General features: G+C 41.3%; 1 protein-coding gene across 8 annotated transcripts in view; it reads left to right on the top strand.

Moving 5' to 3' along the window:
- The window catches only part of NARS2 (asparaginyl-tRNA synthetase 2, mitochondrial), a 48,675-nt gene that overhangs the window by 5,974 nt on the left and 26,228 nt on the right, over nucleotides 1-16,473 (top strand). For all 8 annotated transcript variants that reach the window (XM_053971780.1, XM_053971782.1, XM_053971781.1 and 5 more), the window contains 2 exons: nucleotides 1,809-1,889; nucleotides 9,481-9,581. In XM_053971780.1, coding sequence (XP_053827755.1) covers nucleotides 1,809-1,889; nucleotides 9,481-9,581 — 182 coding nt within the window. The remainder of the gene's footprint in view (nucleotides 1-1,808; nucleotides 1,890-9,480; nucleotides 9,582-16,473) is intronic.

Here is a 16,473-nt window from a genome sequence, read left to right as displayed (position 1 = left end):
ATGTCTGTGGTTTTATTCCACCTCTAATGAAAGGAAGTTTTAAAATTGCCACTTGCATCATCCCAAGAATATTGCAATTTCCAACTTGACAAGGTCAGAACATACCATAGCTGCAAAATATAATTTGAGCATTTTCACTGGGCAAAGCTCTAAGGAGCTTAATGGGGGAAGAAAATAAGTGGAGTTGTTTGAATACACAAAATTATCAAGACTCTCTGTAACTTTAAAAACATCTCTTTTTTAGCCTGCTCATTTCCAGGAATGAATGACTAGTGCTAAGTGCCTTTGATTTGGATGTCAAACGCTAAACTGTCCCCTTTAAATCTTCTCCTGAGAATTGTGGTCCATGTGGTATAGAAACATTGTTCCTAGTAAGATAGTTGCATTGTGAATGGCAACTTCCATTCTGTGCATTAAGTTCCAGGTTAGTGAGAGCCAGTAGTGCAACTTGAATTATTTTAGAAGCTTTTATAAGGGGAATTATCCAAGAGGTTTTTAGGGGATTCTCTTATTTCAGATCTGTGCAGTTTGCATTACTCTCCAAAGCACGTAAGGGGTCTTCTATGTGAAGTTTGCTTCTTTACAGCAACTACTACCACTGTATGAGGAAATTAGGCATTTTTCAAACATCTCCTGTAGAGCTGGGAGGCCATGTAACCAGCAGGGCTCTAAATATGCAGGGAGCTGTGTCAGAGGCCTGCATTTTGTACTGCTAGACTAAAACTTCCTTCTCCAGGCAAAGCAAGTAGGTCTGGATCCAAGACTTCCTTCTGTGCAGTAACTGGATCCCAGTGAGGAGCCAAGGTTTTTGTACGTGTAACCAAGGTAGCCTAGAGCTGACTGCAGGGACTTTGCTCCCTCTTGGTTGTGTTACTGTACTCCCACAAAATGCATTGCATGACCATATGAGGTTTTTGTTCCAAATGAATTCTAGTTTGATTCTCAGAGTGGGCAGTAAATACTACTCCTGTCTTCCTAGTCACTTAACAAGCTGGTGATAACGACAAGGACCTCTCATGTGACTGAGTGAATTGTATTATTCTGGTAAAAGCTGTGAAGCTAAGATGTATCCATCCACTGAGTATTAGGTTGCAACTGTTTTAAAAGCCTATGGTTGCACTACAGAGAAATCCAGAGAGTAGGGGCTCTCTTCATTCAGCCTTACTGGTTTCAGAGGCCTCTACTGGATTTATGAACTATTACATGCATGTGTAATTCTGCAGGTACCTAGAACATGAGCAAGCCAGGGTATACCCTGTCTCTTAAAATCAGCTTGACTTCAGTATCTTAGAAGATGCAAAGTAGGACTGATACTTTATTGGTGGTTGGGTGTTTTTAACGTCTCTTTCATCCAGTGTGTGATTTCTGTCATCCAACACATTTGATCACTTCTCTTAATGCAGCATACAAAGAGTGTCCTTTGCCTAACCACTGCCTTCCAAAAAGCTGAAAGAAACAAAGTGTTAAGGTCTTAGGGGTGAATTTGATCTAAACTGCCCAAAGATATAAATATGCTGGAGGAAGTGAGAAGAAAGGGGAATGGTGGGGAGACAGGCCACTGAAAAAAACTCATAGTAATGACATAAATCTCTTTTGGTTATGAAACCTGGAGGAAAACACGCAGGTAGTAAACACTGATTTGTAAATCATGGTAGCATATAATTTGTCATCTGTCCCTGTAAGGCAGAAGCTGCTCAAAAGACTACATGTGCTGCCCTGGCTGGGGGCTAATGGCCTAGTTATGTGTGCTGGTTGATGTCATCTTTCAGGGTGACAGCTCGTTAACTTTGCTCTTCTGTCTGTTCCAGGATAATGGATATGTGCATATTCATACCCCCATAATTACATCCAATGACTGTGAAGGTGCTGGGGAACTCTTTCAAATTGAAGTAAGTTGGGTTGCATACAGTTTGTTTCGGTTTGTTTTTTTTATTTTTTCAAAGCAATTATTGAGTTATTAAAGGTTAGAGGAAATATTTATCTTCATGAACCCTTTAATGTACTTCTGTGATTTTTTTTTTAATATAGCAATCCTTTGTTTCAGCTAATAATTTAGACAGTTAAACAGATACATTATCTTTTCTTTTATTGCTATTGTGCATTAATCAGCACCTTTTGTACTGATGACGTTGCTCTATCCCCCTGGTGCTGTGGAAAAATTTACAAAGAGTAACAGAGGGAGGTGGAACATCTTAGTAAACAAAATGATGTGATCATAAGAACCCAAGAGAAGGGATGGGTCATTCTTGACAGACTACTACATTCAAATATTTTTTAGCTTTGAAACAAAGAATACAATCAATCATGAGATAATCCTTAAGAAAAAAAGCCAGCAATATCTGAAACTCCTTTTCACCAGTGTGTACATACAGGTTCCTCCCTACAAGCTACTCCTGTTGTATGTTGGAATTCTCCCCAAGTATTGTCAAGCCTCCCCATAACCACCAAATTACTGACACAATCTATCATTATAAGAGTGCTTCACATCATGGGTCAGAACCCCCTGTGAAACAGAAACACAGCCATAACCACTAAGATCTCCCCCACAGATTTCTCATGATTCCTGACCCCCACAGTCATTAATCATACAGAATTCCGTCTGCCTTTTATACTTCTGTATCTGAAATTCAGTCTTCTGTCTCAAACAACAGCATCCATTGCCACTTACACATACTGGCTCCAGCTTTGCTGGTGATTCATCCGTAAGCAAAAGAAATTGTTGAGGTAGCAGTTACTTGCTGTGGGATCTTGTCTTCCACTCTGCACAGCCTTGTGACAAAAAAAGCTTCTGTCTACTTGTTCTCCAGGCTCTCAAGGTTTAACCTGTGGTACCAGTGATTCCCTTCCAGACTGGTACACGTGGCTCAGCTTTTTGCTTGCTGGGACAATAGGGTTGATTAGCCAAACTAAATTGTTCCTGTTTAATTGAGATGCCTTAATGCTACCCAAGGTTCACTCCAGGCTGTTGCATGCAAATTAAGACGTGAAAACAAGTGACACTTAATGATGGAAACATTATGCAGTGTGCAGCTGTACAGTGTATTGCGTCTTCGGTACAAATTGTATCCACTTGAAAGCTGTAGAGGATGCAGGACTACAGCGTAGGTGGCTGGTAGTGACAGAAGCCCTGATGCAAATATTGAATGAGGTGCTAAACTGTGAGCCTGAAACTTGTATGAACTGGATCTTATCTAAATGCATGGTTCAAGGCAGATATTTTGCTCCTCTCCAGTGGGAGAGGAGATTATTTGCTGAGGTGCAAATACCTGTCTTGGAGAAATGTAACTACAGCTGTGCTTGAAAGGTGTGTTGTAAGTGCCAAGTCAGACCCCATTAAATGGCCTGTGCCATAAAGGAAGGAATTCACAAACCCACTTGCTGCTGGGTAGAGGGAAGTTCTCCCTGATTTCCTGTTTTTCCTTTGATTACAGCTTCATTGTCTGGCTTCATTTAGGACTTCGTTTTGTTTCTGCAAAGCCCTATTCACAATTGGTCCTGGCTAGCAGAGCTCTTAAGGCCACCTGCTATCCTGCTGGGATCACATCACTCCACTGGAGCAGTGACACTGTTTTTTGACAGTGAAAACGTGGGGAAGATTAAGCCTGCCTGGGCCATGTGTGTGATGCTGTCAGACACAAAATAAGAGTGACGGAAGGATTTCAGACATAATAATAAGGGTATGGTATTTGCAACAAAGCTCAGAACCTTCATGTGCTTTTAACTAAACCAACTATCAAGACATTCTTGTCTGCTGTATTCAGTCACTTTTTAAACTAGCCTTTAATTCACTGTCTGAGCAGGACAAGGGAGAATATAAATTCATGTTCCTCTTATATTTGAGGAGGAGCTAAGATTTCTGGTGATGGGAATTGATGAAAACAACCTTTAAATTACTTTCCTCAGTTTCAAAAAATATTTAGATCCTGTTCCTTAAGTTTTAAGACCCATCTTCTACCTGCAACCAGAATTGGTGTCCTATTGCTCCTGAATTTGTAGCAGTTACAATACCTCTACTGTTAACAGGTTGGATTTTTTTCTGTCTTTTGGGTTTGGTTTTTTCTTTTTAGCTCCCTTGAGCAGTGTATACAACTAATAGTCTCAGCAGTTTAGCTGACCTGCTGTGGTGGAGTAAGTTGAAAACTTTAGTTGAATAGCCTTTAGGACCCAAGTAGAGGCTGTTTTTAATACCCACTGTGAACTATTGCCTTTAAATAGCTGTTTTCTCTTACTGCCACAATTTTAATCCTCTGACTAACGTCTGATGGCTGCTCAGGCCTGCACATTCTTTTGAAGTGATGGAAAGTGAAGAGAGTACGAATATTTTTTCACATGTGAATTGAAGAGATGGGGGTAAAATGTATCTGAAGTTAGAATGAAAAGGCTTTTTGAAATACGGTCTTTGATTCCTGAAACTCTTAATCCTTTAGGATTTGTGTTTGTTTATATGTTCAGCTTCCTCATTATCTTTGTTTGGTTTTGGATGTACTGATTAGTCTGCACATAACTTTGATTGGGATGCTCTCAGGACTTCGAATGGGGGAGAATCCATATTCCCTCTCTGCTGGGCAAATCAACTAAATATTTTTAAAATGACGTACTGTAATGGTGAAAAGAGTGCAGTAAGCAGAGGACATCTTAAAGAATAATTAAGTCAGAAGATGGTAACAATTCCAGAGGAAACTTCTCCACCTGAAAAGTGTAGGTTTGAAGAGAAACTGTGGAAGTGTGAAGATGACTACACAGACCCTAACCCACATCAGCAACACCATCTTGTGGCTTTCTGCAATGTTGACAGTGTCTTTCTGTGGTGGGAGCATGTAGGGGAGAAAGCATCTTGTTTGTTCTTTCTTTAAAGTAAATATATTTAAAATACTAGAAGAGCTTTGACTGTTGAAAGCAATGTTTTAGTATCATCCAAAGCAGGATGAGGTAATTCTTGAAATAGGGAGAATGCAGATCAGCAGGGGCAGATAGCCCTTTTTCTATTTTAATCTGAAAATAATTCCCCTATACCAGCAGTTTTAGCACCTACACCTTAGGACAGATTCTTTCCTTTTTCTTTTGCTTATTTTTCACTTTAATTTCTTCTGAAGTCTAGAATTCTTAGCAGCTTTTTATATTGCAAGAAACTTTACCCAGTCCCCTTCTGTGGCTGCATCCTGAGAAATTTGCCATACTTTTGTCCTTGTGACCCAGCTGCATGTCTGTTCCCTGCTATTTTCAGTAGCCTCCCACTCTGTCTGCAGTGTTGAAGACTCCCTGCTTTCTTTTCCACTTTGCTCCCTGGAAAATTTTCTTTGTATGGCCGCTCTCAGCTGCTGTGGAGAAGGTGGAGGCTTCTCTGTGCTCTGTAAGAGCCTGTCTGGCCCAGGACACTCCAGCTGGTTCAATGTGGGTCCCCACAGCCACTTTCCCTGTTGCCCAGCTGCAGCCTTTTAAGAGAACTCAGCATGCAGTGAGTTCCAAAGCATAACAGCTGTATCATGCGTTCACAGCTCCTTAAAGTGGATCTCACATACAGTTTTTATTGCCTGTGGCTGTATTCCTGCCTGGGACCATTCTCTACATGTAAGGAGTGCTGCACTCTACCTTTGGGCTCCAGCAGAGGTAAAATGTGCTCTGTGTGAGACTTGTCTCTTCCCACACGTACACCTCATGGCACCTGGATGGTGTCTGGCTGAACCCAGGGTCTGGATCAGGCCATTTCATTACTTGAAAGGATATTTAACTATAAACCTGAAGAACTGTCCAGGTATATTTTTCTCTAAAATGCATCTGGCGATTGTACGGTGTTGGGCTTTCAGGCGTTTTTTGCCCTTCACTCACAGGAGTGAATGTCGAAGTTTTTAGGTTCCTGAAGGTGCAAGTTTATGGCTGTACCAGCTGTGGTACCTGCTGCTGAAGATGCTGAAGATGCAGAAACTTCCTCCTACCATCCCTTTGGTGCTACTGAAAAATACCCTTGTCAGCACCAAAGAAAGCTGGGATCTGCTGGGGAGGATCACAGTTAAATGCAACAGTATTAGTGTCTGTAAGGTGTTTTCCCTTTTAGAGATGTGTGACGGTCTGGGAGGCAGCCAGTTCCTGGGAGGCTGGTACTTCAGAGATGTGCTTGGCAAAGATCAGGGTAAACTGGACGTGAACTGTGGGACGGCTTGCTTTTTCATGTTCTAGCTCTCCCAGTTTCTCCTCGTTTCTATCTGATTCATATCTGCCTGTCCAATCCATATTTATGAGATGTAATGCATTCCAGTACATATTTATGAGATGTGTGTCTCAGCAGAACCAGCTGCTATTGCTCAGTGCAAGTCCAGCTGGTCAGAATTAGGACTGGAATTGCAAGGAGGACTTCTCTTAGAAGTTAGGAATTTTGCAGGGGTTGCCTAAAAAGGAAAATCCAATCATGTTTATAATGCGGTGTCACAGAGGGCAAATCTGGATTAAAGATGTGTTTCTGGGAAGCTGCAGCAGCATGGTGGTGTGGGCCTGGGCTAGAGCTACAGCAATGATTTCTGTGAGCTTTATGAGCTTTTCAAGTCTTCTCTGATCCCTTCATGCTTTTGGCTTGCATAGAGTGTAAGATAGAATCAAACAGTTTGTACTTTCCTGAAGCTAATTGCCTCAAGGAGAAGTTAATACAAGACTGACATCAAAGGGAATAATTTTAAATTAAATCATTAGACATTTGAGGAGATGGAGAACAAAACAGGTACTAAATCCAGTTGTTCTTGTATTTAGAATGAGAATAAAAAGCCTTTGAAGTTGACGTCAAATACTAGCATGTTTTTATAGCACATTTACTCTGAGACACCAAGATGTTTCATACAGGTTCCTTCTCCCTTTTCCCCCATTGTAATTTGGGTAGTTTTTGACTCTGGGATGGAAAGAGCTTGAAAGGAAACCCATAATTCCCCTCATAATCTTTTACAAAGTCCATGTTTTGGTGTGGGGAATTGGGAGAAGCGTCCATCTAATTGAAGTAAAAGCACGACAGTGTTGTTGCTTCATTTTGCCAGTCATGGGCATGAAAACCAATCTCACCCAGTGTCAGCAGTGAAGGGATAGTGTCCCCTGCCATTTGTTTGTCTTGTACCAGTGGCTGTGGTTTCATATAATGAAGAAGCCATCTTGATCTAAAAGGCTGAGTATGAATCTGGGGCACAGGTGCTTGGGAATATTGGCCTGTGCTCAAATGTGTAAAGTGGAGGAATCACGTCCAGTGGATTAGCTGATACTTGTACCTGTGAAATGTGCAGCTGCTGATTATGGAATCTCCCCTTGCTGAAGGTGTCCCTTCTGAACAAAAAGGGAGGCATTTAATCTTTCCTGCATAGGAAAGTTTTCGGCATGAGCTGTGTTGTACCCATTGTATTGAGTATTGTGCCTTAGGATGAGGGAGAGCAAGTGGGCAGCTGTGGAGAGGGGAGGTGATCAGATGGTGATGGGGCAGTAAAATTTAATCTAAATATTGTCGTGTTTAATCTTCACCTTCTGTCAGAAGCCATTCAGGAGCTGCTCACAATGCAGACATACATCTTGTGACCTCTCAAACAAGGCTGCAGGTTTTCAGGAGCCCAGTTGAGTTGTAGATTGTCTCACTTTGTCTAGTCACTTACTGTGTTTCTATTTTCCTTATGTCTCTCTGAGATCACATCTAATGTGGAGAATGAAAAATGGCAAAAAGTCATTATAAATAAATCAGGCCCCAGCTCCTGGAGACAGCTGTATCCTGTTTGTGGATTTGGGGGGAAGCACTGAAATTTTGTGGCTGATTTCGTGTTCTTTACTTGCTTCTAGTTTGTCTCTTTCTCATTGTTTAGAAGTTGCATCCTACAGGATTAGGTGGGATTTTTCACTGGTGAAAAAAGGAATGTCTGAACTAAGCTTGCAGGGAAAGAGAAACCAGAATCCATGGCTCTTCTCTTTAGTGCTCTGGCCATGGTTCTGGGGCTGCACTATGTGAATGTTTGATGTTTATTAATATCCTTATTGTTTTTGAGAAACTGCTCTGGGTTTATTTGATGAAAACAGTAGGGACCTACTTCTGCATCCTCAGAGTTTGATGTTTGGTTTTTTTAGAGCCACAAAACCTCTGAAACAAAGGAAGCAGTCCTGGGATTAGAGCCACAAATTGTCGTATTTTCATTGATCTCTGTGGAACAAGACAAGTTTGCTCTTTTCTTCAGTGTGATGCTGTGAGGAGATAAAACTGCCTTGTGATCTGAGGTTTTTGGAAGTCACTGTTTTATCTTTGTGATGAGCAGCAGAGCTTTTTGAGAACAAAAGCAACACCTTAAAGCTCATAGATAAAAATGGCAGGTTGTAGGCTATCAAAGGCTGGTGAACAAGGCTCCCTGTGACAGAGCAAGTTGGGGAGTGGGGTGGCAGGAGGCAGTGGCATACTTAGCTGAACTAGCAACACTTAGCATGACTCCTAGGAGCTGCACCTTCAAAAGTGGGTATTTCAAACTTATTTCAGAAGGAAGTCTTTGTTTGGAAATGAATGTAGATCAGCCAGACCTCAGATTAGCTTTGAAGTTCCATTCTGTTTTTCTCCTGAACCTTTGGCTCCTCCAAAGTTTAGGGATGACATTGAAATATACAAGATGTTGAAACACAATATCATTTATCTTCATGTTTCTTTAGAAGTCACTGAGTTGTGACCTATAGAGATCATCTAATCCATCTCAGCGTGCTCCAACAGGGTCAGCTGGAGCAAGTTGCCCAGTACTCAGCTGCTGAGTTTTTTATATCTCCCCAGATGGAGACTTTACAGCCTCTCTGGACAACCTGTTCTAGTGCTTGACACTCACAGTAAATATTAAAGGTTATTCTTGTTTTCAGATGATTTTTTTGTGTGTCTTTTTTAAAATCTGTGTCTATTGTCCTTTTGTCTCTTAGGACTTGTTTTTTCTTTTGAGGTTTTTCATAATGTAACACTGTACTTGTTAAATTTTCTATTACTTGTAGATTTTTATGCTTAAAATATCTGATGACCTGAAAAAAAGCATGCAAAAGCTGAAATTAAACAAAGTTTATTTTTCACTGTCTATATAATATGTAAGCTGTGATGTCTCCAAATTAGTATTGTTTCAGTTGAGATATTTTTGAAGACTGAATAACAAATCTTAAGGGGATATTGCATCGCCTGTTTTTTTTATTACTGTTTGTCTTTTTCCAGTGGAAACAAATTCATTTCCCTGTGAAAAGAAAATAACACTGTGTTTAAAGTTTTCTCTGAAAGTCAGTGGGACTGACACAGAAAACACTCCTCCATTTTCTCATCAGACTTGAAATTGAATTTTGAAGGCAATGCTATATGAAGCTTCAAACTACAAAAGATAGAGATTCTCCTTTTCCTCCTCTCTGTTCATATTGATTGGAAAGTGAAAATCGATGCTTTGAAAAGAGGGAAAATAAGCTGTGTGCTGTGGTTTTTATTTAAACATCAGTGGTCTGACTTGTTGCTCATTGTTACAGACATCAAGAGAGGCCAAGGAGTCTGCAGAAAAGACCCATTTCTTCAATGTGCCTGCCTTCCTGACAGTTTCTGGCCAGCTCCATTTGGAAGTAATGGCAGGGTGAGCAAAATTAGAAGTTTTCGTCTTTGTCTGTGGGATATTCTCAACTGGTAATTTTGGTATCCATTAGATATATGCCATGGTTGTCTGCCAGAAATGGACTGAGTGGTAGTGGCTGGATGATGGGCAGTAAGAGGCCAGCCTAGACAGAGAGCTGGAGTACCTCTTGTGTGGACACAGGCAGAAAGAGCTGGGGTTGTTCAGCTTGGAGAAGAGGAGGCTCCAGGGAGACCTTAGAGCCCCTTCCAATACTTGAGGGCTACAAGAGAACTGAGGAGGGGCTTTGGACAAGGACATGGAGTGACAGGGCAAGGGGAGATGGCTTCAGATTGAAAGAGGAAAGGTTTGAATTAGATATTAGGAAGAATTTCTTTACTTGAGAGTGGTGAGGCATTGGCACAGGTTTACCAGAGAAGCTGCGGATGCCCCATCCCTGAATGTGTTCAAGGCCAGGTTGGATGGGGCTCTGAGCAACATGGGGTAGTGGAAGGTGTCCCTGCCCATGAGTTAGAACAACATTGTCTTTGGGTCACTTTCAAAATCATTCAGTGATTCTGTGCTCTGGAGGGTCTCACAGCATCTAGAGAGTTAATGCTGTGTGATGTATCAGTGCAGTGCTTTTGCATCTAGAAGAGCTTCATTTATTTTTGAAGACTGAAGTGATTCAATACCACTTGAGCTGCAGGTCTCAAAAACTCAGTGTACTTAAATAAAATAAAAATAAAAGGAGCAGGTTCCCAGAACAGCTATGCTCCATTATGAATAAATGCATCTAAATTTAGGTGGCCCTAGATTAATTCAAAATGTCTGTAGGAACAACACACTACTGCAAAATAGGAACATGAAGCTGTAGTGTACTGCATGCTGAAGAGCATTGATTTTTTTATTTATCCATCCTTAGAGAGCAAGGTGCATCTGAGTGATATCAATGGAAAAAGTATTTACCAGACAGGTAATCTGCCAAGTTTAGCTTTATCTTAGAGCAGGCTGTGTACTGTTTAAGGGATACAGCCTGATGTAATCGAGTGAGATTGTATTTCATGTTCTTTCTTTGGACTTACTTGAATTGTGGAATTACGTCTTTCAGTAAAGGTCACAATGCGTGACAGTCAATTAAGTCTAACACATACAGACTCATGCCATCTCATCTTCCAGAGACTAAAATCTCCCCCCCTTCAGTTAAACAAACCTCTTCTTCATTAACTTTCCCCAGCTAATATTTGAGATTACACCAGTTTTCTGCTGCCACATGACCTGTGCTTTGGCTGTAGCAGACAGGGCACCCCATGAGAAACATCCTGTCTATCAAGTATGTCTAGCTTGAGTATTTCAGCATATCACAGACACTGAGCTGGTCTGAGAAGAGACCATGTCACTCAGGGAGAACAAATCAGGCAGAAAACAGATTTCTGAAAAAATTTATATGTTTTGATTTGTATGCAAAAAATGCCCTTTGAACAATTTCACTGCCGCTATTTATCAGTAGCCAATTAAACTATGCTACAGTGATTACATAAAAAAACTCCAGCACTGATTCTCAACATTGTATATCAGGCATGGACAGCAAACGCTATTAGAAATACAGGTCAGAACTTCCTGATGAAAAGGCCAATCTTTAAAGTTCACATTTTCCGAAGCTAGGATTTTATCCCTCCCATTTTCAGAAGGTTTCCACTCCACAGTAACTGATAATTTTAAAAGTGTTTTTAAAGTCACCATAAGTTCGTGATGAACCCCCCTTGCTACACAGCAAACAACTGCAATGCTACCTGCCTGAGATCTGGTCTCTGACAGGCTCTATCAGCAGTCCAGCTGGCCAGCAGTGATTTGGCTGAAGTACCATATCTGAGGAGAATCTACATTGCAGCTGCTCATAAAAATGTGCCTTCAAATAAGAATTGTTATGCTGATTTCATGCCAGCTACTCAATGTACTAATTTAGTTAATTTGTTGGGAAAATTCAGTATAGATGAAGACCAAACCCATTATGAAAGAGAACTCTCTCTTTGACAGGCTTGACACTTTCACCCTTAGTCTTAGAGTAGTAAAAAGTGAGTTTTCCACCTCTAAAATGGAAATATTCTCATCTTCCCAATAAACAAATCAGGTAAAACAGTAAAGATTTATCCATTTTGGATTTGATTCCATGAAGTTTACCCTTTGTTTTAACCAGACTAAATTCTTCATGTCTATAAAATTATCTAGTCTTCAAAAATTACCTTTAGCTTAAATATAATGTTAAATGTTGCAGTCTTAAGGCTTTCGAAAACACTTTGTTCCCAAGAATTTGTGGGAAGAGACTGAGATAGAAATGCTGAGGAGAACCGTCCCCACACAGTCTTGACCCATTTTCTCTTGTGACATGTAGGACTTGGGAGAGAGACAGATCCTGCAGAAGTCCATTAGAAAGTAGAAGTGGGGCAGGATAGGTATGAGAGGCAGGTAGGAATTTGTCCTTGGGGAGGTGTATGTAGAAGGGGAGTAGGAGGTCAAGTAGGCAGTCATGTAAAGTTGGGGTTAGCTTTTAGCTTTACAGAGCTCATGAGCAACCTCCAAGCTGTAGCTGGAAAAGGGGGTATGGAGAAGACTTTCCAGATAAATCTGTAATCACATCTAATGTGTCCTTGCAGAGAGTTCATCTGCAGACCACAGGGAATCACCTGAATGCCCATGCTTGTGCATTGTCCAGGGATCAGGGCTCTGTTTCGTGGCAGGGTTGCTTGGGATGCTATTCCTGATCACAGGAGAGAGCAGTGAGCCATTTATAGTTGGTGAGTTTTTTCTTTGAGGAAAAGTGGGAAGAGAGATGTTCCTGCGTTTATTGACCATCTGCTGTGCTGTGTAGGCTTGTTATTGAAGGCAAGGTCAGAGGAGTTCATCTCAGTGTGACACAGACAGCCTACTTGGCACAACTTCTCATTTCATTGTGCCTCATCTTAGCAGTGATGGCATCTAGGCTGTCTGCTCAGCGTGTCTGAATCATTGTCAGCTGCTGTAAATCCATGGGCTTTTTAAGGTCTCCAGAAAAGTCTTTATTCAGTAATACAGCTCTCCCCTTCAGTCTCCTCAATCTCCGATGAGTCAGTAACCAGTACAAGTGTAGGGCTGTCTGTGTCCTGATATCTGCTTTGAAATGTCATTGGTTTGCTGTGGAGTCCATGTGGTATTTGCTTGCCCCCCGATCCTCTGGTAAGGACAAAGGCCCCCTTGGGGACCTGAACTGGGCTGGAGGGTCTGTGACAGCTGAAGATGATTCAGAAGCATACTGGTGACAGCCAAAGCCATTTGTTGTCTAGAAGTACAGCTCACTGGCTGCAGTAATTTTATTTTTTTTTATTATTCTCCTTTCCCACAGGCTGGACCTGCTTCTCTCTTTTCAGTCCCTCTTGTTAATAGTTTAACATCAGTGTTTTCCCTTGCGCAGCATTTCATCCCAGGCCCTGACTGTTCTGCCTTTTGCATCATGAGCTTAAATAAAATTGCTTTTACTTAAACTTCTGGGAGCTATCCCCTCCCTAAATGGCAGCATAAGTTATCTCATCATTCCTTGCCCTCCTCAGCCTTGTTTCTTTTCTCTCTTATCAGGCCTTCACTAAGTTTCTCCTCTCTTGTTCATCTCACATTGTCTTGAAGTTCCCTGCAAATGGGTAAAAGGCTGAGGGGCAACCTAATAGCAGCCTGTTAGGACCTGCAAGGTGGCTCTCCAAAGACAGGCCCACTTCTTGCAGTGGTGAATGACAGGAGGACAAGAAGCAGTGGGGATAAGTTGAGAAAAGTGAAGTTCTCAGTGGACATAGCAGGGAAGATAATGGAGAAATCAGTCAAGCATTGAAAAAGATTGACAAGAGAAACAGTGTGCTCTTCATCAGAAACACAGCTAGGTGGAGCCTTGAGCTGGTCTGGCCTTCTTGTTGACCCTCCTTTGAACAGAAGACTGAACCAATGACCTCCTGAGGTCCCTTCCAGCCCAAGTAATCTTCTAAGTTTTTTTCTTGCCTTTGTTCTCATTGTCCTCTCCACCTATTTCAGGCACAATACCATCTTGATGAAGATGGTATCTTTCTAGCTCAATTTCACTTCAACATCCCCAGGACTTGTTTTTTCCTGCTAACTTAAAGTCTCAGCCTTTCATTCAGACTTCTGCCTGCTAACACCTACTTATGAAACTTGGTTTAGATGCAGCATAATTAATCCCTCTCTCCTCAAGCGCATCCCCTTGATTGCTAAACCATCATCTATTCTGCTGTTCTTCTGCCTAATCCAGATGTTCTTTGCAATCCTACAACTGGTTTTGCAGGTTGCAGAGAGGATCTAAAAAGCATTTCAGTCATCCAGACTATTTTGGCTGCGTCTGCCTGAGTTTGTAGAGAGCTGAACACCGTGAATTTCCTGTTGGTTGCAGAAGGTACTAAAATCACTCTGATTTCACTCCTAAAATGCCAGTACTTCAGTGTTTTTCAAAGCATGGAGGATGGCGAATGAGAGAGAGCTGTCATTTTGATGTTCAAGAAAACACTGCAGAGCTCAAAAGAGATGTGTTTGAGGCTGCCTTCCATAAAAGAGGCTTCATTCTCAGCAGTCTGGCAACACACACTTTAAAATTTGATTCCAAAATTACTTGCTAATGATGAAACAGATTACATTGTCTTTAAACAAATATTTGCTGTACACTGTACAATTTTAAATTCTTCTGAATGCAGCTGCAGGAATGATGTCCAGTTGTATAACATTCCTGTTGCTAAGAAGTAACAAAAATAAGTGTAATTATTTATCTTGGATGTCTAAAAAAAAAATTTCTGACATTTCTTGCACAACGTTTGTTTGAGTCTGAGTCATAATGCAGACTCTTATAATTAGTGCACTAACTTCCATTAATTAGGCTGACACTTAATTGGATCTATAAAAAGCAACCGTGACATGTCTGGTTTTAATCAATTACTGCATACTTCAGTCTGGTTCATGACTGCTGCAGTGATTGTTAATGACTTTGTATTACTGGGAGACCAAATACAAGAGCTCTGTAGATACAACAGTGAGTCTAGAGCTGCTTGGCTAGTTGGAGCTTTGGATATCCTGTTGGTCTTTTTTTCCTCTCCACCTTTTGGGGAGGGTAAGCAGGTGCTTGCAAGCACGGTGAGTGTGTGCTGAGTTTAGCTGCAGTTCCTGGGATCCTCACATCTGCTGAATGCAGTCCCAGCAGTCTTGGACTATGTGCTCTTTGTGTTATGTCCCTGCTGTAAAAATTAAGTGCGGGTAGCGCTTGAAGAGAAGAACCAGTTTTATGCTCAACTGATGAAACTGGTCCTCAGCTGAAATTCTTGGTCCTCATTTTACAAGTAAGCTAAGTTGAGCCAGTATGTTTCTGTCTTGAATCCAGTGCATAGTCCCTTTTCCTTCTCTGAATACCTCGTCATCCCTATTCCAGTCAGTGGTAGGATCTGTAGGATCTGTGTCAGGAGAACATGTGTGGAGCCCAGCAGCTGCACTTCATCCATGTGCCCTGGCAACGCTGTGAGAGCTGCAGGGGTTTAAGAAGCTGTGGCTTTGTGAGTGACAGTACTGGCTGTCACAACCCTCTGCCCACATGTTCCTCTGCCATAGTAGCCACATTTGTGGTGACTCCTGGAAATTTATTTTACTTTGTGACTGAGGCAAGCAAGAAGCCTGTGGGCAGCTCAGCTGACCATCAGTGGCAAAACAACACCATGGCAAGCTTGATAGCTTAGGAGAGCATGAACCTGTCTTGTGTCCAGGCTGCAGCTCCTGCTTCTCAAGCAGTCTCTATGCCTCAGGAGATGGCTCCAGGATGAGATGTGAAGTCAGGCAGCTTCATTCCTATATGCTCCTACAGCTTTCCTTGAAATAGATGAACAAATCCATTAGCACATGCCCTGAAGTGCTTCGATTTGCTGCCATTGTACTGAAGTAGAATAGAATATAGATACACGTTGTAGTCAGCTGAAACATGTTGCATTTTATATGGATTTTAGTAATTTTTTGGATACAGTTGCTTACTTCTTGTAGTTACTGTAGAATTTGAGGCTTTGGAGGTTTTAAGCAGTTACACCCAAACTTTGGAATGTGGCCTGAACCATGACTCCCTTTGTTCAGTAATGCACCCACTGATGCTTTTTCATGTTGTGATTGGTACGTGCAGATTTCGTAAAACCAATGTCCATCTGAAAAATGAAAAAAATTAAAATTAATTATCCTCTTCCTGGCTGTTATAATGCAATTTTTAAAGAACATGGGTTTTTTCCACTTTGAAAGGAAAAAGATTTAACCCAGTTGTTGCCTCCCAGCATGTTGGTAATGTATTTTAATGCCTTACAGCAGGAGTCAATGGGATGATAAAATTTGAAAAACATCTTAGCTACCTGTTTTATTTAAACCTTTGGAACATTTTGTATCACTCCTTTGTAGAATATCTCCATTAGCTAGAGCACGGGAAATGATTATTTGAACAAATCCTCAACTACTCTGGTGGCTTTCATCAACCCAGCTTGAGTTTTCATTGCTAATCAGTCATTTTATTGACTTTAAGTAAAAACAATAATATCAAAACTAGGACAAAGCAAGACTCCAGTGACATTAAAGTACAACACTGTTGCATAGAAGGGTGGAGGACCCAGGCTGATGAGGTCTTTGAGCCTGGAGCAGATGACTTCTATGGTTCTGAGTAACTCTGAATGTCCTTTGTCTCAGTTTTCCTGTATTCTCCTGCCTATGTAGACTAACAATCCAGTGTCTAGCTCTGCTGTGAGGTTTAATAAACTTCTGGGTGCTTTGCCAGATAATTAGGGTATGTGGGTCACTTTGTTGTTAATTAGTCAAGTGTGCCTGGATCATATTCAAGCAGAGGAGGATGATGTGGGAAGGATCCTTGTCCCAT

Source organism: Vidua macroura, chromosome 2 (genome assembly GCF_024509145.1).
Source record: "Vidua macroura isolate BioBank_ID:100142 chromosome 2, ASM2450914v1, whole genome shotgun sequence".
Classification (NCBI taxonomy): domain Eukaryota; kingdom Metazoa; phylum Chordata; class Aves; order Passeriformes; family Viduidae; genus Vidua; species Vidua macroura.
Note: the sequence above shows the minus strand (reverse complement) of the source record. Positions and strands in the feature narration are given on the sequence as shown.